Consider the following 23,155-nt stretch of genomic DNA (forward strand, 5'->3'; position numbering starts at 1 on the left):
CTGCTCCTTAAGAGAGACAGCAGCAACAGTCACTGGAAGTACTGTGCTGGAGGGTGGATAGGGCCAGTTACTCTCCCCCTGCTAAATAAAGAGAATCACCATGTTAAAAGGTGCTTCTTTGCCAAGTAAGCAGGGGTAACAAGTGGGGCAAGTGGTTTCTGTAGAGATCTGTGTGGGCTTTTTAGCCAGGCTGAAATAATCCCCTTCCACAAGGTTTTTCCTACAAGGAAAATGACATTGCTCAGAGGCTCCCCAGAATGCTCAGGAGCCCCAGTCATCACCCTTGTAATAACACAGGATCAAAAAATGTTACATTCCCTTACAACAACGTAGGAATACTACTACTACTACTACTACTACTAATAATAATAATAATAATTCTTCAATTTCTATACTGCCCTTCCAAAAATGGCTCAGGGCGGTTTACAAAGAGAAATAGGGATATGCAGAATGGATCATTCTGACTGGGAACCAGCCATTTCAAGTGTTCCGAGCTCAGAGCAGAGTGCCTTCAAATGAGCTCAGAACAGAATAACTCGAGCTCAAAACATTCAAGCAAAATGGCACTCTTCTGGCCTCTGCACACACATGGCAGCCATTTTTGTGGTCAGCACCACCATTTTGGAGTCGAAAATGGTGCTCGGAGCGTTCTGACTCAAAACAGGGTCATTCCGTCGGAACAACTGACACGACTGGTTGTTCGGACAGAACTTTCCAGGAATTTTGCATTCCATTCCGAGCTTGGAATGCAAAATCCATTTCATGCACATCTCTACAACAAAGCTTTCCTGTTGTATACAGATCTTAAAGCCTGTTCTGTCAGAGCAGAACTGCTCAAGCCTCTAACTACTATGCTCAGTGGCTGACATGGTGCGCAGCTTACCACCTCCATAAGGAGGATCCACTGTGGGGCTCTGCAGCCCTGAGAGGAAGTGCCAACTGGGGAAACCTGGGGAAACATAACTTCCGCAGATGCTGCCTCAGGGCAACCTTGGAGCTTCCTTTGAAGTCTGCGACTGCAAGAGCCCCACAACGCATCCTTACAGAGGCTGGTGGGCTGCACATCATGTCAGCCAATGTCTTCTGTATTGGTAGGTAGCAACACGGTAGGGATGACCAATTTTTCTATGCTCTACTGAAACCTTTTCCAGCCTCTCCCTTCACAGCAATATTTTGTCTGAACTCACTTGCTCTTCCTGTTAGGGAATTCTGGGGAACTGGGACTGGAGGAACCATCTGACTTGAGGTCAAAGAAGGGTCCTGGACTCTCCAGTACCTTCTGTATTCTTTCAGCAACGTCTTTGCTAAGGAGAAATGAGAAACAGTTTACTACATAGAGCCAGGAGTCCTTCCAAAAGAGCTAGCAATTTCTATAAGGCTCATCAGCAGACGCTCCTCCAGCCCAGGCTGTGTAGGGACCATTTAGATTCTCCAGAAGCTCAAGGCCAGAGAAATGACTCCCCCTTTCACTAGTTTGACTAGTGATCTCAAGGATTCTTGACCCTTTTCTGTAGCAAACAGCACAATTTTCTATAATTATTCCTTGCACTACAAACATCACAGCAATTTCCAGTTCTCTGCTTGTGAGACACCACAGTATTGATACGGGCTAATCTGTCAGAAGAGCCACATAGTCACATTTCCTCTCTGCAATTATGTGTTTAGTGGTACCATAGAGAGAGGAAACCTGACTGGTAGGGAAGAGGGTTGTTGTTGTTGTTTTGTTTAAAGGTCATTTAAATCTCTCTTGGCTTTGTCCATTTGTTCTTTCCAACTAAGCTGAAGAAGGGCAAATGCACCCTAGTCGTTAGGAGTACGCCAGAAATTGTTACATGTAGCCAGAAATTTGGCTTTGTACTGCTCCCCATCCATTCTCATGGACAGTCAGACAAGACACAAGTTTGACATAATAGAAGGTGGATCCGATTTAGATATTCCAGCCCTCATGACTCTAAGGAGAAGGGATGCACACACACACACACACACACACACACACACGTACTTTCTTTGCAACTAAAACTGAGCTTTGCAACTAAAACTGAGCATTACTCTTGGAGAGCAAGGCAGGCCAGCTGCAACTTTGGTTTGTAGACTCCACTGTCACAGTGGAGGGTCAAATTAGAAGTGATGCAAGAGAAATCTCTCTTACTTTAATGCTGCCAAGGGGGGAAGCTGGTCTTGTGGTAGCAAGCAAAACTTGTCCCCTTAGCCAAGCAGGGTCTGCCCTGGTTGCATCTGAATGGGAGACTTGATGTGTGAGCACTGTAAGATATTCCCCTCCGGGTATGGAGCCGCTCTGGGAAGAGGAGAAGGTTCCAAGTTCCCTCCCTGGCAGCATCTCCAAGATAGGGCTGAGAGAGATTCCTGCCTGCAACCTTGGAGAAGCCACAGCCAGTCTGTGAAGACAATACTGAGTGAGCTAGATACACCAATGGTCTGACTCAGTATATGGCAGCTTCCTATGTTCCTAATTTAAATTTGATCAGAGCAGTAGCATTGAGGGAGGGGGTGATTAACGCCTTCCCTATAGGCCCTTTGCTTGATCAAAAACATTCTATCCAGTTGCTTTTCTTCTGACTGGGAAAGATACAGTGGCCGACATCCCCACTAATGAAGTATGCACACTTCAAGAGACTGTGGGGCCATGATGGGAGCCCAATGTTTTGTCCTTAGCCATTCTTGGGTGCTTTTAGCTGTGTGTTTTGGGTCATTATCCTGTTGGAGGATCTATGACCTGCGACTGAGACAGAGCTTTCTGATACTGGGCAATACGTTTCGCTCCAGAATGTCTTGATAGTCTGAAGATTTCATTGTTCCCTGCACAGACTCAAGGCACCCCGTGCCAGACACATCAAAGCAGCACCAAAACATAACTGAGCCTCCTCCATGTTTCACAGTAGGTAGGGTGTTCTTTTCTTTGAAAGCTTCATTTTTTCATCTGTGGACATAGAACTGATGTGACTTGCCAAAAAGCTCCAGTTTTGTCTCATCTGTCCAAAGGACATTCTCCCAGAAGCATTGTAGCTTGTCAATATGCATTTTAGCAAATTCCAGTCTGGCTTTTTATGCTTTTCTTTCAACAGTGGAGTCCTCCTGGCTCTTCTTCCATTGGCCCCACTGTCACACAAAAAGTGATGGATGGTGCGATCAGACACTGATGGACCTTGACCTTGGAGTTCAGCTTGTATCTCTTTGGAAGTTGTCCTTGGCTTTTTGTCTACCATTCTCACTATCCTTCTGCCCATTCTGGGGTCGATTTTCCTTTTGTGGCCGCGTCCAGGGAGCTTGGCTACAATCCCATGGACCTTGAACTTCTTAATAATATTTGCAACTGTTGTCACAGGAACATCAAACTGCTTGGAGATGGTCTTATAGCCTTTGTCTTTAACATGCTTGTCTATAATTTTCTTTCTGATCTCCTCAGACAACTCTCTCCTTTGCTCTCTCGGTCCATGTTCATTGTGGGACACACAATGATAGCAAACAGCAGAGTGGCTGCTTTTCTCCATTTCAATAGGCGGAATGACTGGAGGCACAATTGGAGACATGTGTGATACTAATTAAAGAAATCAGCTGATTTGAAAAATCACTCTAATTCAATTATTTATGATCTTTTCTAGGGGTACCAACAAATGTGTCCAGGCCACTTTAGAATATCTTTGTAGAATAAGCAATACTTTATCTCTTTTCACACTTGCTTTGCTTTGCTCGATGACATACCAAAGGCAGGCAGGTATACATGGGGCAATGTCATGGCCCAGCCCTCTGAGTCAGAAGAGTCAGAGGAGGAGCAGGAGAACCCGGTTGGGAGTACAGGCTCAGAGGCACAGCAGCAGGATTTGGCTGTGAGAACAGACTCTGGAGCTGAGCTGGGGCGGCAGCAGACAGAGCAATCTGAACAGCTGGCAGAGATGAGGGCTGAGGAGACTGATCAGGAGGAAGCTGGAATCTCACCTGTGTTAAGAAGACATCTCAAGAGAAAGGCTCAGTGGGAGACACGCAACTGCAAGATCTCACAGAAGAGGCAATAGAAATGCTGAGTCAGGAAAGCCTGATTGGCTGCTGGTTATCTCGAGCCCTATATCAAGCCGACGCGGTTCCTAAGTCAACACTGTCAGCAACATTGCCTATCGCAGACAGTGTCCGTACTTAAGACTTATTCAACCTTTCATGTTTCAGCCTGTCCTTGTTCTGTTCATTCTTTGTTCCCGTGTTTTCAGTTATTGCTCAGTTATCGTAGAGGGGGGTACCTAGTTTAGTTCAAGGGGCTTTATTTTGTTTATGCTACTTTTCTTTGTGAGTCATTTTTCGCTTTTGTTCGTGCTGATGTGGCAAAATTATGCCACTTTAAACTGCAGGTGGAGGATTGCATTTCTGAATGCGGCCCACCCTGCAGCAAACAAAACAAAACCCAACCATGCATCCACAATATTAGGATATAAGGCAGTCAAGTTCAGCACAACCCTTGCCCTGTGACTCTAGTATACTAGATAGAGGGAGGTGGTTCTGTTTTGTTAAGTGAAAAGTCATTCAAATGTTCACCTGCCACAGAAGTCATGCAGTCCAGAATCTTACCAGCTCTAGAGCCCATTCCTGCTTGTACCCCAGTTCTAAGCACATTTGTGGTTCAGTCTCCTTGCTTTGAATGGAATCTGCTTTCAAGTGAAAATGCCCTTAGGACTGAAACTTTAGCCATGGACTAGTATCATGTACAGCACAAGCAGTAAGCAGAGTCAGTTATTATACATAAGGGCCATCAATAAGCACCAGACCTGAGTGGGACAGATCTTCTACAAAGGAGAGAAGAATTTGGGATGTGTCTATATTGCAAAAAGCCCCAAGACGTAGAGCACTAAGCAGCGGCAGGTTACAGGATGTGCTGTGGACTGCAGCACCTATATCACAAGAGCAGATGTCACAAAGAGCTTGTGGCCAGCCTCCTTGGTTTTTGTCAGCCCTGAGTTTCACTAAACAGGGTGGCCAGCTTGGGAACTAATTTGGTGCCATTGGGAAGAGGTGCCTCTTTCCTCAGATAGACATTTCACATGTTACAGGATCAATAATCTCATGCACTGGAGAGGTTCCATTCTCACTCCAGGGGGGAATCAATTACATTTCTAAGGGTTCCCTGGGAAAATGAATCTAAAACCCATTTAAGTCGGTGGACTTGATATGGTCTGCCACTAGATTCAGTGCCCCCACATTCCCCACACTCCACAGTGGTGCATCCCAACAAATGATACCCTGAATGAGGGTATTGATTATGCTTTTTTTCTCTCCAGATCAGAGGCAGGGAAAGAGTCCATCACAGAAAGAGACCCTTTGCCCTGCTGCTTCCCATCCTCATTTTCTTAGTGAAAAGCCAGTAATGCAGATTGCCTCATTGATTCTTGCCTGATCCCTTTCCCTAGCTAGAGCTAAGCAGAAATATCAGCATCTCCTGCAGAAGTACCACAGGGTCTGATGGAGCTTGTTGAGGGGTTTAAAATGCACTCTCTAGATTAGGGCTGCAGCCTTCCAGCTGTTGGAGTACAACTCTCATGATCATCCCTGACTACTGGCCACTGTGGCTAGGGATGATGGGAATTGTAGTCCAACAGCAGCTGGAGGGCAGGAAGTTGTCTGGCCCTGGTCTAGATATGTGCTATGGAGACGCCTGCAGTAGGAGCGCCACAGTTCTGTGCAAATCCAGACAAGCTGCTGGTATTGGCAGGAATTCAGCATCCTGATCATCTCTGTGAACAGAAAAGCAGGTTTCAGAGCTGGCCAGATCAGTCAAGCAGGCAACGCCTACTCATGAGATACCCAAAGCCAGGCTAGCTAGAGGGAACGGGGGCAGAGGTACAAGTAGAATGCTCGTGGGCTAGGAAAGGGGGCTCCAATGCCTTGCATGGCTCAGTGCTTCTAGCAAAATCAGAACAAAATTGTGCAGAATACGGGAATACATACTGCACTTTTGTAATGTACACATATTGCATAATATGGGTTTCCTTAGGATCGGACATTTTTTGGCTTTTCTATTGCAACGTATCTGCATTCCTTCCTACATCACTGTTTTTGGGATGATTGTAACATTGTGGGAAACATCGCCATTGGGTGACTGGGCTACAAGTCTTGCTGTACGTTTGGTCATCTTGATTACTGTGTATGTGTCTATCCTCATAAGAACAGAAGAACAGCCCTGCTGGATCAAGCCCAAGGCCCCTATCTAGTCCAGCATCCTATTTCACAGAGTGGCCCACCAAATGCCTCTGAGAGGTCCACAGACAAGAGATGAAGGCATGCCCTTTCTCCTTCTGTTGCTCCCCTGCAACTGGTATTTAGGTATTTATTTTGCCTCTTAGGCTAGAGGTGGCTTATAGCCCTCAGATCAGTAGCCGTTGATAGCCCTCTCCTCCCTGGATTTATCTAAGCTAGTGGCCATCACCACATCCCATGGCAGAGGATTCCATAGATTAATTATGTGCTGTGTAAAAAAAGTACCTCATCTTGTTGGTCCTAAATTGATCAGCATTCAGTTTCATGGGATGACCCCTCATTCTAGTGCAGTGAGAGAGGGATAATTATTATTGTGTCTAACCAAGGAGTCAGGGATCTAAACAGCAGAAGGATGTTGAATGTTCCATCTGTAAGTCTCTCTCCAGTCCATGGAATGCAATAGCCATCAGAATTGGAAAGGCAATACCTTCTAACTGTTGGCAGGGCACAGGGAAAACAATTTGGAACCAGTTTATAGTTTGAATCCAGGGCACTTTCCAGATTAGACCCTGCAAAGGGGTCACGGCGTATCTCTGAAGTGTGCTTCCACACTTCCTGCGTCGTGACACCGCAGTCCCTATGCGGACAGCAGAGTGCCTGCCATTCACATTTCCAGTGCCTTGTTTTGAATTTAATCACTGCGATATAGTGCTATGACGTTGTATATCCGGTTTAAGAAAGTTGCTGTTTTTTCAGGTTGTTCGTTTCTGCAAGACTGCTCTCCCTGCTGTTTACGTTCCGAATACAACTTGCTGAACAGAGGCATTTCGCTGCTGTTGAGCAGCTAGTTTGGAAAGCGCCCAGGAGAAACAGAACGATAAATTGGCTGAAGCATCTTTGGGACACACAGGCTCTCTCTGAGGTTCTGACTGAGGGTTACTGGATCTGCTGTTGCTATAAGAACATTCGTTTGCTTTCATAATACTCTGCTTGTATATTTGTAAATGAAGCAATTACTACCAAGACAAGAGAAGTCTCCTGTGTTCTTTTCCATCCAAAGGAAATTAAACCCTTTAGTGCTGCCCCTGAAACTCTGCACCTTTTGGAGGAGTGCTAAATGATTGCCAACCATCATGAAAAAGCAGGAGTTGCATGCTTCAGGGCATTACATCATTTCCTGTCCAATATTCTCATTTCTTTCAAGCTCCTGCCTTTTACACTCCAGAAATCATCAAGAATAACAGATATGTGATCCCATCCCCGAGGCAAGGCACTCGGACAGTAGTGGCATCTGACCTCATCATGACTAGCAGGTAGGCTGCTTCCTGCCAAAACAAATGAGCCGAATTCTTCTTCCCCCATGCTGCTATTTAGAAGACTTGGCTGCTATCTCCTCTTAAAGTAAAGCTGTGCCATCGAGTCAGTGTCGACTCCTGGCAACCACAGAGCCCTGCGGTTTTCTTTGGTAGAATACAGGAGGGGTTTACCATTGCCTTCTCCCACACAGTATGAGATGATCCCTTTCAGCATCTTCCTATATCGCTGCTGCCCAGTATAGGTGCTTCCCTAGTCTGGGAAATATACCAGCAGGGATTCAACCCAACAACCTCTTGCTCCCTAGGCATGTTAGTTCCCCACTGGACCATTAGGTTACTCCCTACTTGATTCTTTTCTGGGCTCAATTAGCTCCCTCAGCTCCATCACCCTTGCATTGCAGTCTGGCTCACAGCACTCTCAAGTCCAGGTGGAGCAGAGCTAGCAGGAGATGTAGCGAGAGAAGGAGGAGCAGACCAGAACATGCTCATAAGAACAGCATCCCTCCTCCCACTGATGCACCCCCCTCCCTCCCTTTAATCTAGATCCGTGGTTCCCAGCCTGGGTTCTTCCCGATGTTGCTGAACTACAACTCCCATCATTCCCGGCTACAATTTATTATGGCTGGGGATGCTGGGAGTTTAGTTCAACAACATCTGGAGGAACCCAGCTTGGGAACCACTGACCTAGTTCCTAATTTTGTGTGTTGGTCTTGCAAAACCATTGTGTCCCTTCCTGTGCCAGGGGCAGCTGGGCCCTCCAAAAGGTGGGGGTGCTACAAGCCACTCCCACACCTCCATCCACTTCTCTCTCCCCACTCAAAGCTCCTCCTGCCTGTTCCACCAGCAGTACTGACCACTAGATCAAGCCTCCATGGGCAGAGGCAGTATGCTGCTGAATACCAAATGCTGGGGACAAACAAGAAGGGAGGGCTGTTTCCCCACCTGCCTGTCTGTGTGCAATTGGCTGGTCACTGCCGGTAACAGATGGAGGCTCAGAGTCTTTTTTAAAAAAATCCTAAGGCCAGAGAGAATGAATATTAGGTCCCCCACACACCCCTTTAAGGTGATGGTTCTGCGGTATTTGGTAGTCAGCAGTTGGTCTTCCGAAGAATACTGTCTCTGCCCATGGAGGCTTGATTTAGCTGCCATTGCTGATGGGTGGAACAGGAGCTTTCTGCAGGAGACGCTGCAACTGCCATGAGGGGCTTGTAAGTATGAAAAAAGCATCTCTCTTCTTCAAGGTTGCTTTTGACTTCCTCTTACCAGGCTTCTCTTTTCGGATGAAAAAGAAGCTTGGAATATAGAGGAATATCTACAACTACCGGGAGGGACTAGAAACCTCTCTTTCTTGCTGAAGTAAAGATTATTCGCAGAGTCTGCCCAGAAGCATCTGGAGAGAAGGAACTCTGTCCCCACAGACCTTTGTCCTCATATCTTCGGCCAGTGGAAGGAAGCCCCACAAGCATTTCTCCAGTCCTGGGCAGGGGCAGCTCCATCAAAGCCTGGGAAAGCAAGATGGGAACTGCTCAGGGGATGTCAAGGAAAGTCAGGTGGTGCCGTCGAGTCAGTGTCGACTCCAGGAGAACACAGAGCCCTGTGGTTGTCTTGGGTAGACTACAGGAGGGGTTTAGCATTGCCATCTCCCGCACAGTGTGAGATGATGCCTTTCAGCACCTTCCTATTTCTCTGCTGCCCAATACAGGTGTTTCCCATACTAGTCTTGGAAACATACCAGTGGGGATTCGAAACAGCAACCTCGTGCTCCCTAGGCACGTTACTTCCCTGCTGCGCCATTAGGTGGCTGCAAGGTGATGTGACAAGTTACAAACTTGGATGTGCCCAAAGGCTGTGGATGTGCCCAGCTCCAGGACACAACACTTTAGTTGACAACTGCGGCTGATGCAAAGGTTCTTCTTGTGGACTCCCCCAGCATTGTACAAAACAGGGTATGAAATCCTCCAGCCTTGATCCTATTCACACTTGCAACAAGTTCCATGCAAATCCTCCCGCTCACAATGAGGCACTTTGCCTGGGGTTATCATGGCATTTCTGTGTCATGATAGGCAAGGGCTGGGGTCCTGCTTCCCAGACCATGCACCAGACCATGTGTTGGAAATTCTCTGTGGTGAGAGAATCCCTTTTTCAATATAGCAGAGTGCACAGAGGCACAAACACAGCGGATTTAGTTATGCATGCATGTGTGCTAAGAGTAAAGTTACTTGGAGCCAATTGCTAGTTTCAAATCAATATAAAAGGTATTTATTAAGGAACTCCATTCTAGATAGGAAAGTGAGGATTTAGGATCTCTAATCTATCTATCTAAATGGATGCAGATGGATTCACCATCTTCTCTGCACATATGGTGCAGGGCAAGAGACTTGCCATGTTGCAAGGTCAACAGCCAGGTAGGAAGAGAGAGGAGGAAGAAGGAAGTTGAATCCCCTAAGATTAGCAATCTACATTTCAAAGGGATAGCATCAGAGCAGCAGGAAGTGATGACCAAATGTCTTTGACCTTCTAGCCCTCTGACTTACTAGTCTGTCCTCCACTGTCTGAGGCAAAGAGACAGCGCAAAGTCCTTTACTTCCAACACCCCCTCTCGTTGTCTCGTGACTCAGTTCACAATATTCATTTTCTCTCTCAGCTTTTCAAAGCAGGGTCTTGGTAGTGGCTTAGTGAGTAAGTCTGCGAGCATTTCATTTGTCGGGCAGTAGAGCAACTTGATTAGTCCATCTTTCTGCAGACTTCTCACTACATGGTACTTCACATCAATATGTCTGGTACTCCTCTTTACATCTTCTTGTTTGGAGAGTTGAATGCAGCTTTGGTTGTCTTCATACACTGGTATGGGCTGTGGTACATCTGTACCTAGGTCCTTCAGTAGTTGACACAGCCATTGTATCTCGTGACAGCCCTGTGCAGCTGATACATATTCCGCTTCAGTGGTTGATGATGCTACTATGTCTTGTTTTCTGCTTGACCAGCTTATCGCTCCATCTCCATAGAAAATTATGTGACCACTGGTGGATTTCCTGTCTGTTATATCTCCACCCCAGTCTGCATCTACGTATGCTTCTAGTTTTGGTTCACTATTAGCTGGCAGCTTGAGCTTAAAGTGTGCAGTACCCTTCAGGTACCTAACAAGTCTTTTCATTGCATTCCAGTCCTTGACTGTTGGTGATGCAGTCTTTCTACAAAGTAAACCAACTGCTGTACTAATATCTGGCCTAGTGAGTGTACTAATGTATAAAAGCTTACCCAATGCTTCACGATATCTATGGTTGTCAGATAGTGGCTCAGTTTGATATTCTTGCTTTATGTAGTTCACTTCCATTGGAGTTGGTGTAGGATTTGCATTTTCCAGTCTGAGCAAGTTGATCAAGTCTTTAATTTTCTGTTCTTGGTTGATCAGGAAACTTCCATCTTTCTCTCTTTGTACTTGAATGCCCAAGTAGTGTGCAATGTTGCCAAGTTGCTTGACTTCCACTTCTTTGTTCAGATGATCCATTATTTCCTTGCTGTCATCTGGATTTTCATAGGCAAAAATCAAATCATCAACATACGCCAAAATGTAAGTCCATTTCCCATCTCTGCATCTCGTGTACAGGCAGGGATCAGCTTCACTTCTTTTGAAGTTTGCTTGAAGCAGCATATCATTCAGTTTTATATTCCATGCTCTGGCAGCTTGTTTTAAACCATAAATGCTCTTTTGCAGTTTGCATACATAGTCCTCTTTGCCTTCCTGTAAGAAACCTGGTGGTTGTTGCATGTAAATGTCCTCTTCTAGTTCACCATGCAAGAATGCAGTTTTCACGTCTAGGTGCTCAACATGCATTCCTTTGCTAGCAGCAATACTTAACAGAGTCCTTACTGTGGTATGTTTAACCACTGGTGCAAATGTTTCATCATAATCTTCTCCATATTTTTGTGAATACCCTTTTGCTACTAATCTGGCTTTGTAGCGCTGAATCTCACCATCAGCATCATGTTTGCGTTTGAAAACCCATTTGCAGCCAATAACTTTTCTTCCTTGTGGTAACTTAGTAAGAGTCCAGGTTTTGTTTTTCTGTAGAGCCTCAAGCTCTTCAATTGCAGCCTGTTTCCACTTCTGGGCTTCTGGTTGTGGTAGCTGGGATATTTCCTCCCATGATGAAGGTTCTGGTTGTTCCGCTGTTCTTGCGAGGTAGGACAGCCTCGGAGCTGGAACACCTCTGTTTGAGCGCGTTGATCGCCTCACCTCACCCTCTGTGGTCTCTTCTATCACCTCAGGTGCGTCTGGTGGATCGCTGGGGGTCTCTGTGTCAAGTGTGGTTGGATCTGGATCTGCTGTCTCCTCCTCCTCCTCAGTTCCTCTGAGATCAGGAAGCATAATCCAGTCATCAGGGTGCTTGGTCTGGTTGCTTGCTTCAGTGTAGGCCCCCTCTGAAGGTGTAGTTCTTTCATCCTCTTCAAAACACACTGCTCTGCTTATGGTTATCCTGTTGGTGTCAGGATCCAGAATTCTGTAGGCTTTGGATTGTGCTGTGTAGCCTACAAAAATCCCTTTTGTGGCCCTAGGCCCTAACTTAGTCCTTTTTTCCTTTGGGATGTATGAGTAAGCCGTGCTTCCAAAGACACGCAGATGCGTCATGGACGGCTTATGACCATGCCAAAGTTCATAAGGTGTTGTTTCAATAGGTTTTGTGTTCATTCTGTTGTGTATGTATGTAGCAGTCATGATGCCTTCTCCCCAGAATTTCTGTGGGAGGTGTGCGTCAGCAAGCATGCATCTTACCATGTCCAGTAGAGTTCTGTTCATTCTTTCTGCGATTCCATTTTGGGGCGGGCAGTAAGGCACCGTAGTTTGATGCACAATTCCATGTTCTCTTAAGAACTGCTGTGTAGCATTGGACATGTATTCTCCTCCATTGTCTGTGCGCAGGATCTTTGGCTTCCAGCCAAATTTGTTGCTTGCCATCGCCACATATTGTTTTAATTTCTCCAGCATCTCTGATTTTTCCTTCAGTAAATAAACACACGTGTATCTTGAGAAATCATCTGTTATAGTTAGAAAATATTTATGATTACCTATGGTTGCTGGTAGTGGTCCAGATATGTCACTGTGGATCAGATCCAAGGGTCCTTTCGTCTTCCTTTCACTCTGCTTTGGGAATGGCTTGTTTACTGCTTTGAACTCGAGACAAGAAACACAGTTAGTTACAGTGTCACATGGTACAAAATCAATGCCATTAGCTAATCCCTGTTCCTTCATGTTTTGAATTGATTCAAAACTTCTGTGTCCTAGTCTTCTGTGCCATAATTGTAAGCAGTTTCCATGCTGACACAACTTGGCTAGGTTCATTACATTAGGCTGGTATGCCTCAGGTCTGGACTGGGCTGGTCTTTCTCTGTCTGTAAATTGCTCTTCCACATGATAAAGACCTTGAAATTCCGAGCCCACAAGGCAAACTTCTCCATTCTGGGTAACAACACATTGTCCATTTTTAATATACAATTCACAGCCTTGTTGCTCTAGCTTGGATATTGAAATCAAGGAGCTTGAGAATTCAGGGATATACAAAACATCTCTCAGAAAAAATGGTTTAACAGATCCATCCAGCAATTTGCAATATAAAATTCCTTCGCCCTTTTTCTTTGCTTTAATTGTAGTATTATTGCCCAAATAAACAGTCTCTTCAGGAATATCAAACAGTTCAGTATAGAAACTTAGATTTTTAGAAATATGGACAGATGACCCAGAATCTAAAATCAGCTTTTCATTATTTTTCATTAAATTAACACTATAGTTCTTGTTGAAATGTCTGTCTGTATACTTGGAATCTCTATTTTCATTCTCCTTTGTTTGACTGATATTCCCAGACCTCCTGGTCTGATTCTTGGGACAATGCGCCACCCGGTGGCCAAATTCGTTACATAGGAAACACCTGAAGGCTTTGTTTCCAGCTGACCTCATTTCAGCACTGGCGGTCATGTGACCTCTCTCTCTGGGCTGAGTTTCTCTGGTGAAATCGGCTCTCTTTGTATGCAAATGTGAGGTGCCCATGCGGTTCCCTCTTGCAGCATTTCCTCCAGCATTCCCTCCCCATCTCGGGTTACGTCTGGAATGATCAATTGTTGCTTTAAGAGCAAAGTTGCTAGCCAGTTCACCTTCATAGCGTGAGTTTAAAAGGTTTCTTCGGTTAGCCTCCGAAGACAATGTTTCTACAGCCTTTTCAAAGTTTAGATTGGTGTGGGTTTCCAATTGCCCAATTATAGTGCTATAGGAAGCAGGCAAGCTCAAGAACAGAGTCTCCAGCTTTTGACTCTCTGTAAATTCCTCTCCTGCTTGTCTAAATTGAAAAAAGAAATCTTCCAAAGTCCCAATAAAAGTAGAGAAACAGTCCCCATCTTTATACTGAAGATCTTGCAATTTTCGGCGTAAATTAAACGTGTATGCCCATCCTTTCCTCATATGCATAGAATCTAGCTTGTTTAGCATCTCCTTTGAGGTTCCAAGATCACAAATAGCATAAAGGAAAGTTTTACTCACGGAAGCTGTAATCATCGCTTGTGATTTTCGGTCCTTAATTAGCCAGAGTTCCTTCTCCTTTTTTTCAGCATCCGAGGTTCCATCTGGCGGGGGGTCTCCCTGAGTAACTTGGCGGAGTCCCTCTGCTTTCAGTGCAATCCTCAGTCGAGTCTTCCATTCCAAGTAATTATCCGCTTCCAGGATGGTAAGCCTGAGTTTTCCCTCCAGGTATGCAGCCATGCTCACTGGCTCCAAAAGGCAGTTGCTGTAGATTAGCAATTCAAAGTGTCCACGCTAGATCTCAATGGATCTCCTGGAACAAACCTAACTCTCTAGTTGCGGCACACGCAGCTCAAAATACTGCTCCCATAACTTGCTGGGCCCATAACATGTTGGAAATTCTCTGTGGTGAGAGAATCCCTTTTTCAATATAGCAGAGTGCACAGAGGCACAAACACAGCGGATTTAGTTATGCATGCATGTGTGCTAAGAGTAAAGTAACTTGGAGCCAATTGCTAGTTTCAAATCAATATAAAAGGTATTTATTAAGGAACTCCATTCTAGATAGGAAAGTGAGGATTTAGGATCTCTAATCTATCTATCTAAATGGATGCAGATGGATTCACCATCTTCTCTGCACATATGGTGCAGGGCAAGAGACTTGCCATGTTGCAAGGTCAACAGCCAGGTAGGAAGAGAGAGGAGGAAGAAGGAAGTTGAATCCCCTAAGATTAGCAATCTACATTTCAAAGGGATAGCATCAGAGCAGCAGGAAGTGATGACCAAATGTCTTTGACCTTCTAGCCCTCTGACTTACTAGTCTGTCCTCCACTGTCTGAGGCAAAGAGACAGCGCAAAGTCCTTTACTTCCAACACCATGCACCCCAAAAACCTGTTCTGCCTGCTCCTGGACTGTAGTGGGAGACAGCTACCAATGAAACCGGACTAAGTTGCTTACATCATGGCATGTCAGACCTCCCTCACTCTTCATTTCTAATATTATTCGACAGAATAGGCATCCCCTCCATTCATTGTAATTTTTTTATAGTAAGACAGGGAGAGTGCAAGTTGTACAAGTTAGGAGGACTGTAAAGTGTGCAGGCATTGGGGAGCACAACAAAGAGTGAGCTGGAAGGGAAAGGAAGAGACCTCTTGGAGAACTTGCACTGCGACCCCAGAACTTGGTGCAATAGCTTCCCCAGTCTTAACAACTTGCCCGCAAAAAGCAGCTAGACATGTGGAAGTATTTTCTATGGGTAGCCTTCCAAGAGCAGACGTTTGGAAATCAGGTACTGCAAAAGTGTAGCAGAGTGGTGGCTGGAAAGCCTGAACTCTGAGCCAGGGGAATCCTTTGCCTTGGGTAAGCCCCGTCTCTTGGCCTTGGCCTCAACCCTCCTCCCCCTTACACCGACAACTTGGAGGAAGTGTTACAAACCTACCTTGCAGAGGAAATAACCAAGAGGACTTCTGTGAAGTGCTTTCAATACTCCCAAGTCTGCCGTTGTTACTGTATATATTCTCCAGAACAACAAGAAATGGAGAAACACACCATTACACTAAAAGGAACGAAGTGTCTGTTCTCTCACCTTGAAATTCTCAAAGAAGCCACCACCCCCGTTCTCTATCTTGTCAGCATCTCCAGAGGCCAAGCCCATCATGCTGCGGCTCCGGATCTGCAGCTCCTCATAAAGACTCTCGAGAAGAGCACTGCGGGTCCGCTCCTGCTCCAGAAAGAGAAGGCCCCCATGTCAGAGAACAAAGAGGACACAAGCACAGACAGACTGACGAGTCAGAAGGACAGAAAACAAGGCAAGTGTGTGTGTATATATATATATATATATATAGGAGGGCTAGTTTACACAATCAGTCAATTCACAGAGGAACCTTTTCCCTGGGCTGCAGGTTAGAGGCTACATGCATGTCTGAATGCTCCCCCCACACAAAAACAGCCTCTGCACACAGAAAACGAGGTCCTGCCATGCTAGCAAACTCTGACTCTAAGACTGAGAAGCAAGGTGAAAGCGGAGACAAGGGGCTTTTCCAGAGAGCAGTAAAATGAAGGCTTTTCAAAGCTTCCACACAACTTCCTAATGCCATCTCGCCCACTGTCCAGATGCAAGCATCGGCTTGTGTGGGCTCCATTGACTCTCTGGCTACATGCTGAGCACAGACCTTGCCCCATTTTCACAGCACCACCTCCCAGCCAGCACTTGGCATAGCGTATGTCCCTTCAGCAGAAATGAAAAAGGGACAGATTCTTCTCAGAACCCAAGAGCTGGGTGGCAGGGAGCACTATGAAAAATCACGCAAAGTCAGGGGCGTAACTATAATAGGGCAAGGGGAGACAGTTGTCTGGGGGCTCACTGCCTTGGGGGCCCCCCAGAGGCAAGTCACATGACTGACTCCCCCAGCCCCACACCCACCCGGGCTTCATTCAGTTGTATTCATCCTCCAAAATTGATGTGAATGTTAAGACCTGGAGCTAGCAGAACAGCATGTCTTTCTCTAGGACCATTTAAATGACTTGCATCGTCCACAATTTACAAAGCCCTTTAAAAATAGGATGTGTGTGTGTGTGTGTGTGTGTGTGTGTGTGTGTGTGTGTAGACTTTTACTATGCTTTTTGTTACCACTATTCAGCCTCATTTAAGATTTCTTTACTTCATGAGCTGAGCTTCGGGGGGGGGGGGCATTTTAAAATCTTGTCTCTGGGCCCACTCCAACCTTGCTACGCCCGTGCGCAAAGTCCATGCTCAACATGTGGCCAGAGACTCAAACCATGATAGTAAGGAGCATGGGTGCCCACGCAAGGATCTGGACAGTGGGTAAAATGGCGGCTTAGGAAGTTATGCAGAAGCTTAAAAAAAAAAAAATCACACCTCTGCCATCTAGAAAAGTCCAAGGATGTCCACCTTCAACTGCAAACTCCTACCAAGTTCTGTTATAAATACTTCTCTTCTTTGGTCTTTGACCAGTTAGAAACTGTGTGGAGGAGACCCAGAAGTGTGAGGAGATGCAGCTCCTGATGGCATCGGCTCTTAGCCCAGTAACCCTATTGACCCTTAGGGGCACGAGGGGTAGAGATCATGAGCAAGGGAGCCCCATATCTGACTACACTTTTTCTACTCTACTTTCCCTTTCTTAGGCTGATAGTCTCAGGTTTCATTCTCTCACCTGAGAGACAGACTTCCTCTTCCTCCTTTTCCTTCCTAATGTAGCAAGAAGCTAGGAAAGGCCTTGGCATGCAGGCCTTTCCTAGCTCTCTGAGGCATTTCCTAAATAAACTACTTCACTTAGCCCGCTTAAGTTCCCCCCACGTTAGCACTCTGCTAACCCTGTTTTACTGGGCGCAGCAACACATGAGTAGACCCCTGACTGGGAGGCTACATACAAGCAGCCTCCCGGCCTCGGGGGTCTCCCCAGAATGCCCCGTGCACTTGCACGGGGCATCCTGGGACTTCCAGGAGCCGGGCAGCCTCCGATCCCCACCGCCCCTCCTGGCTTCGTGACAGAGCCCAGAGTTGTGTGGGCAGCCAATCTGGCCGCCCAGGGTCGGCTCCTGGCTCCTTGCTCAGCCCACTCTCCCCCCACAGAGCCCGGTAAGGCTCTCCACACTGCTTGTGTGGAAAGGCTCTTTGTGTAGGGCAGGGTCTGGAGCCTCAGAGCAGCAGGAAATGGATCCATTTTGCATGCAGAGTGACTTTGATGACTCTCTCCATTCCCCTCCAAAATGGCAACTCACATGCCAAAAAACACCCTGTGCTATTCAGCACTGTGCTATTCAAGAACAACACTGTTGGCTATTTAATTCCAACTTGAAAGTTTTCCTTTGCACATAATCCTTGCCTTTGCCAATTCTTTCTCCCACCTCACTGTAATATCTTTGCATTGATTCCCAGCTAACCGGCAAATTTACTACCACCACAACAAATACTTATATACCACTTTTCAACAAAAGTTTCCAAAGCGGTTTACACAGAGAAATAATAATAATATATGATGGCTTATTTGTGGTTTACTAGGCAGTGCTCTAAAAATGCCTTGATAACTCTAAAGAGATCAGATCAGCTGCATTTCTCTTCACCAGGGAACTCCTTCAGGTCATTCTCACAACCTGTGAGCAGGGCAGGGAGGGTGCGGTCGGGGGGAGGCAGGATCGATCTGACCTTTTCCCCAGATGATCTTTACTGTTTCCGGGACTGCACAACTCACAGGCCCACACATGCCGTGCTGCTCATGGCAGCACAGCCATCTGGAGGAACAGCCTGGGGAACACAGCCTGGCCTCCAGAAACCCCTCAATGCATTGCGCAAGGAGCCAGGCGCATTGGGGGCATTTCCACCCCAGGCAGCCCCAGCAGACACATGACCAGGGTACCAGTCTACCCCGAGAATAGCCCCAGGACAGAAATTCGGCTACCCGGCAGGGCAGCGCCAAGATCGGCTCTGACCGCCGGTGCTCCACACAAGCAGCTCTATCCAGGCTGCTCGTGTGAACAGCCTCCTTAGCTTTTCCGAAGAGATCGCAGACCAGAGTGGCAAAACACCTCGGCAACCTTTCCTCCCACTCTTGTTCCTTCCAGGATTTGTGCTGGGTGCTTCTGCAGCACTAAGAAACTAACCGGCCTGCCATTATCCAGGTTCTTGTCCCCAAACAAGAATGGGTCACATTATCACCAATCAGAGTCAGCATTACCAGTGTGATCACAGAAGTCAATTCGGTACTTATTTAAGGATAGCAGAGGACAACAAGCAGCACACTGTGCATTGGTGGAGAATGGCACACACATGATACACTGGCCATTCTCAACAAAATACACAGAACCAGTGAGCACGAAAGGCTTCCACATCTTTTAAGAAAGGACAAAGCAATCTGATCCCTGCCTCTTGAGGGACAAAGTGCAACTTAGATTAAGACCCTATTATACAGGCACGTGACTGCCGCTCCCTGCTGCTAATACAGCAGAAGAGCCCCACCGTGGCCAGTAGGTGCCCTGGTGAGCTGCAGCAATGTCTGGGAAGTGGAATCCTTCCTGTGCTTTCCCATGGACTCCTCACTTTCCAGTGCTCCCTGCGTGCCTTCCCAGATGCCACTGGAGTTTGCCAGAGCATCCAGCGGCATCTTTAAGGGTCTCCACCACTGCGGGGAACAGCACAACATTGTGAGCAGGTGGGCAATGGTGATAGTCACTTCGGAAGGGTGATTTGACTTTGGCCCGGAGGATTATCTGACTTTGGCTACTTGGAGCCAAATATTTACACAGGCCTAATGGCCAGGAGCAAGGAGCTTAGGCAACGGAAAAAGTTCAGAGATGCAGCAGGTGCTACTTTTGAAGTGTTTATGGCTCCCAGGTGTGCATTTTACCTTGTAGAGAGTCTCCCCAAGGGCATGGTGATGAAGCTGCACTACCACATAGGCATGCAGGAAATTGGAGGCAATCGTGTCAGGGACAAAGGGAGTATTTTCATCCTGGAAGACAATGGCCACAATATCGTTCCCAATGTGGCGCTTCCGCTGAAGCTGGAAGGAAGCACACAAGAGAGGGAGTTATCCTTCCAAACAGCAAATAGCCCAACATGGCCTACTTAACCCCACCGGCCTCCCATCTCAGTTGAAAACCTGAATCTATTCTAAACCCCACTCCCAGCTTGCTCCATCAACACTAAAATATCTATATGTTTCTACCAGTCTAGATGCTCATACATCACTCTCTCTTCCACCCCGTCCACAGTTTGCAGCTCCCTAAACGCCACGAAGCACCAGGTACCTGCTGGGCATCTCCCTCTGTGAAGGGTAGCTTTGTAGAGACATGGAACATGATCTCCTTGCCCCGGAAATTGGTGTAGACAGACTCTGTTCCTGTCTGACCTCTCGTAACATCCAAGCCACCTCGGAATCTGAGCAGATCAGTCCCACATATTTCAGGAAAGGTGGGGGTGGGGGGAGGCAGAGCGGGGGAAGAGGAGAAAAAGAAGGGAAGAGTGAAAAGAAGCACTTTATTCAGAGATGGAAATACAAGTCAAGTGAGGGCACATTTTGTAAAATGCACGTCTACCAATTCTTCATAATGCTTCTGCAAGACTAAAGTTCTTGTTGGAAGTGAAGGACTTTGCGCTGTCTCATGTCTCAGTGACATAGGAGGACAGACTAGTGGGTCAGAGGGCTAGAGAGGTCAAGACATTGGTCATCCTTTCTCTACTGCTCTGACATTATCCCTTTGGTATGTAGATTGCTACTCTCAGGGATTGACTTCCTGCCTGCCTGCCTGGCCACTTCCTCTTCCTTCTCTTTCCTTTCTTTTTCCTTGCAACATGCAATGCAAGCTCCTCTCTCCCTGTACTATGTATGCAGAGATGTAGAATCCATCTGCATCCAGCTATCGAGATAGAGTAGAGATACTATCTCTCCACTTTACTATCTAGAATGGAGTTCACTAATAAATGCTCCATATATTGATCTGAAACGATGAACTGGCTCCAGGTTATTTTACTCTTAGCATACACGCATGCCTGGGCAGACTCCGCTGTGTTGTGCCTCTGTGCACTCTGCTATATTAGAAGAGTATCTCTTACCAGAGAGAATTCCCAACACTTCTTTCATTCTGAGGTATAACTGGGAATGCATTTGAGCACCCAGGTAAGTTGTGGGAGAACATAATTCAGAATAACATGCCCTCATAATGGCAAATAAAAGGGATGGCTCTCTAAATCCAGAGTTGGGAAATAAAATGTGATCCAAGTTGCCATTTAAGATATAGATGAAAACTTGATAGTCCACTGTGCTGCAGAGGGCAATGGACTATGGTTTTCATCTATATGTTAGATTCCAGAGCATTTAGCCAAGAAGGCGATAGCAATACAAAATGGAGCCCATAAAGAAATATGGTTCTAAACAGCATAAGGAGAAGCAAGGATGGTATGTCTAGACTCCCATTCAGACACGTCTTGGGAAGACAGAATTGCACATGCAGTCTGTAGTGCTCTGGCAGGGCAGGGATACTGACCAAAAAAACCCAAAAATGGGTTTTTCTCACAGCAGGGATTTCTCTGCCATTGTCCAGGAGGGGAGGTTCCATTTGGGTCAGCAGCATGTCTACATCTTCTCCCTTTTCATTTGGAAATCAATCTGGCTAAGGCACAAGAGGGCAGGCGTGTGTGCATCCACCTAGACCAGGCTTGCACAACATAAGGCCCAGTGGCCGGATTCGGCCTGCAGGGACTATTTTACTGGCCCCCAGGTATCCTGCAGCAACATAGGAGCTGAAAACTGCCTTATAGCACCATCCTATGCATGGTTTCTCAGAAATATGTTCCATGGTGTACCCAGTGAGGCTTACTCCCATGTAAGCATGCCTAGTATTGCAGCCTGGAAGCAATGACAATTTAGGGAGAGGAGAGGACTTGGCATTTATTTGGGGCTGGTTTGCACTCCAGGGGTCCCACGGACTGAGCAGGGACAGGACCTATTTTCTGGCCACTATTTCTTGGTTAAAACGATGGGTCTGTTGATAGGGGGAATAGGTCCACAAGTAACTAACACTATTTTTAATTTTAATGTAATGTTCTAAAACTTGACCTCCGTCCTTTCACGCCAAGTTGTGTATGGTTCTGGCCCACTAGGGCATTTGAGTTGTGCAGCCCTGACCTAGACTCTTACGACTTGCAGCATCTTCCAACTTCTTCCTTCCCCCCCTAGTTCATCCACATACACGCTCCTGCACGCAGAGTGTTGCATATTTGTTTTTGGAAATATTTACAAGCTAACTACTCAGTACTCTGAGCAGGGCTGGCCCTATCATACACAGCGCCTTTGAGGAGAGAGGAGTGCTTTTGGCATGCACACGCACACATACACACACCCCTCAGGTTGGTCTTTCAGTGTTGCCAAGTTGTGTGGCTTGTGCAAACTCAGCTCTTTGCACTTGCTTAAAGTTGACACCCTGGGCAACCAGTTGCCTTGCCCACCCCTAAGGCCGGTCCTGGTTCCAGTTTAGAAAGGTCTGGACCGGGCCATCTAGTGCCTGCCTGGACACACATGGTAGCACTAAGCCCATCACATCTAGCAGCTGCCGAGAGCTGGAGGTTCTCCAAGCCGATGATTAATAAATCAATTGAGAATGAAGGGCCATTTAGTTTTGTGTCACTTGTTACATAGGAACATAGGAAGCTGCTATATACTGAGTCAGACCATTGACCTATCTAGCTTCAGTATTGTCTTCACAGACTGGCAGCAGCTTCTCCAAGGTTGCAGGCAGGAATCTCTCTTCCAGCCCTATCTTGAAAAGCCAGGGAGGGAACTTGGAAGTTGGAACCTTGTGCTCTTCCCAGAGCACCTCCATCCCCTGAGGGGAATATCTTACAGTGCTCACACTTCTAGTCTGCCATTCATATGCAACCAGGGCAGACCCTGCTTAGCTAACGGGATAAGTCATGCTTGCTACCACAAGACCAGCTCTCCTCTCCTCTCTCCATGTTCTTTCACACTTCTCTGCTTCACACATTGGTGCTTCACGATTTAAGATTTAAGCAATCTTACTGAAAAAACAAACAGAGTTCCGAGAATGATGATCTGTCGTAGATCATGGTTTTGTTTGCTCCACTTGCGACTACAAGTGTGCTTGTGACAATAAAAGACCTTCCTGTGCTGCCTTTCTTCTTTTATTTTGCCTGATCAACAGAGATGGATTTTGGGACAAGTTATTTCACTTTAACTAGTATTGTTTTAACACTTTGACCGTTTTAAAGAACTTCTCCCAGTGACCCTACAACAACCATCCTCCATCAGATTCCGGTTATTAAAGCAGAACTTTAAAAGAACCGCTCTTTGTCCGGTTTCTGTGTCAAACTGCGGGTGGCATTTGCAAGCAGAGGAAGTGTGTGATATTCGGCCCTGAGCAGTCTCTGAGATCCAAAGCACAGTTTGGATTATAATCAGCATTATTATTCAATACTCTTGATATTGCAGATGGGGACCGGAAGCTAAATGAATCTAAACTACTATCTTAGGAGGCCAACCAGTAAGTCCAAATCTCAACTTAGCTATGACTGAGAATTTCTGAGTTCACAGCCTATGCTTTTAGGGCCATGTTTGTGTGCGCGTCAATGTATTGCGCCGTATGGCCCCACAATTGTTG

The 23,155-nt window shown here is 46.4% G+C and overlaps 1 protein-coding gene across 1 annotated transcript; it reads right to left on the bottom strand.

Annotated features, from left to right (window-relative positions):
* Window positions 1–997: 997 nt before the first annotated feature.
* LOC128331330 (rap1 GTPase-activating protein 1-like) lies at window positions 998–21,075 on the bottom strand. The gene is made up of 5 exons (XM_053264674.1): window positions 21,056–21,075; window positions 19,790–19,919; window positions 19,387–19,542; window positions 15,609–15,743; window positions 998–1,304 (listed from the first exon to the last, which is right to left on the bottom strand). Exons 1-5 carry the CDS (start codon window positions 21,073–21,075, stop codon window positions 1,290–1,292), a joined length of 456 nt encoding a protein of 151 aa, XP_053120649.1. The 3' UTR covers window positions 998–1,289.
* Between the last annotated feature and the right edge of the window lie 2,080 nt (window positions 21,076–23,155).

This window comes from Hemicordylus capensis, chromosome 6, assembly GCF_027244095.1.
Source record: "Hemicordylus capensis ecotype Gifberg chromosome 6, rHemCap1.1.pri, whole genome shotgun sequence".
In the NCBI taxonomy this organism is placed as follows: Eukaryota; Metazoa; Chordata; class Lepidosauria; order Squamata; family Cordylidae; genus Hemicordylus; species Hemicordylus capensis.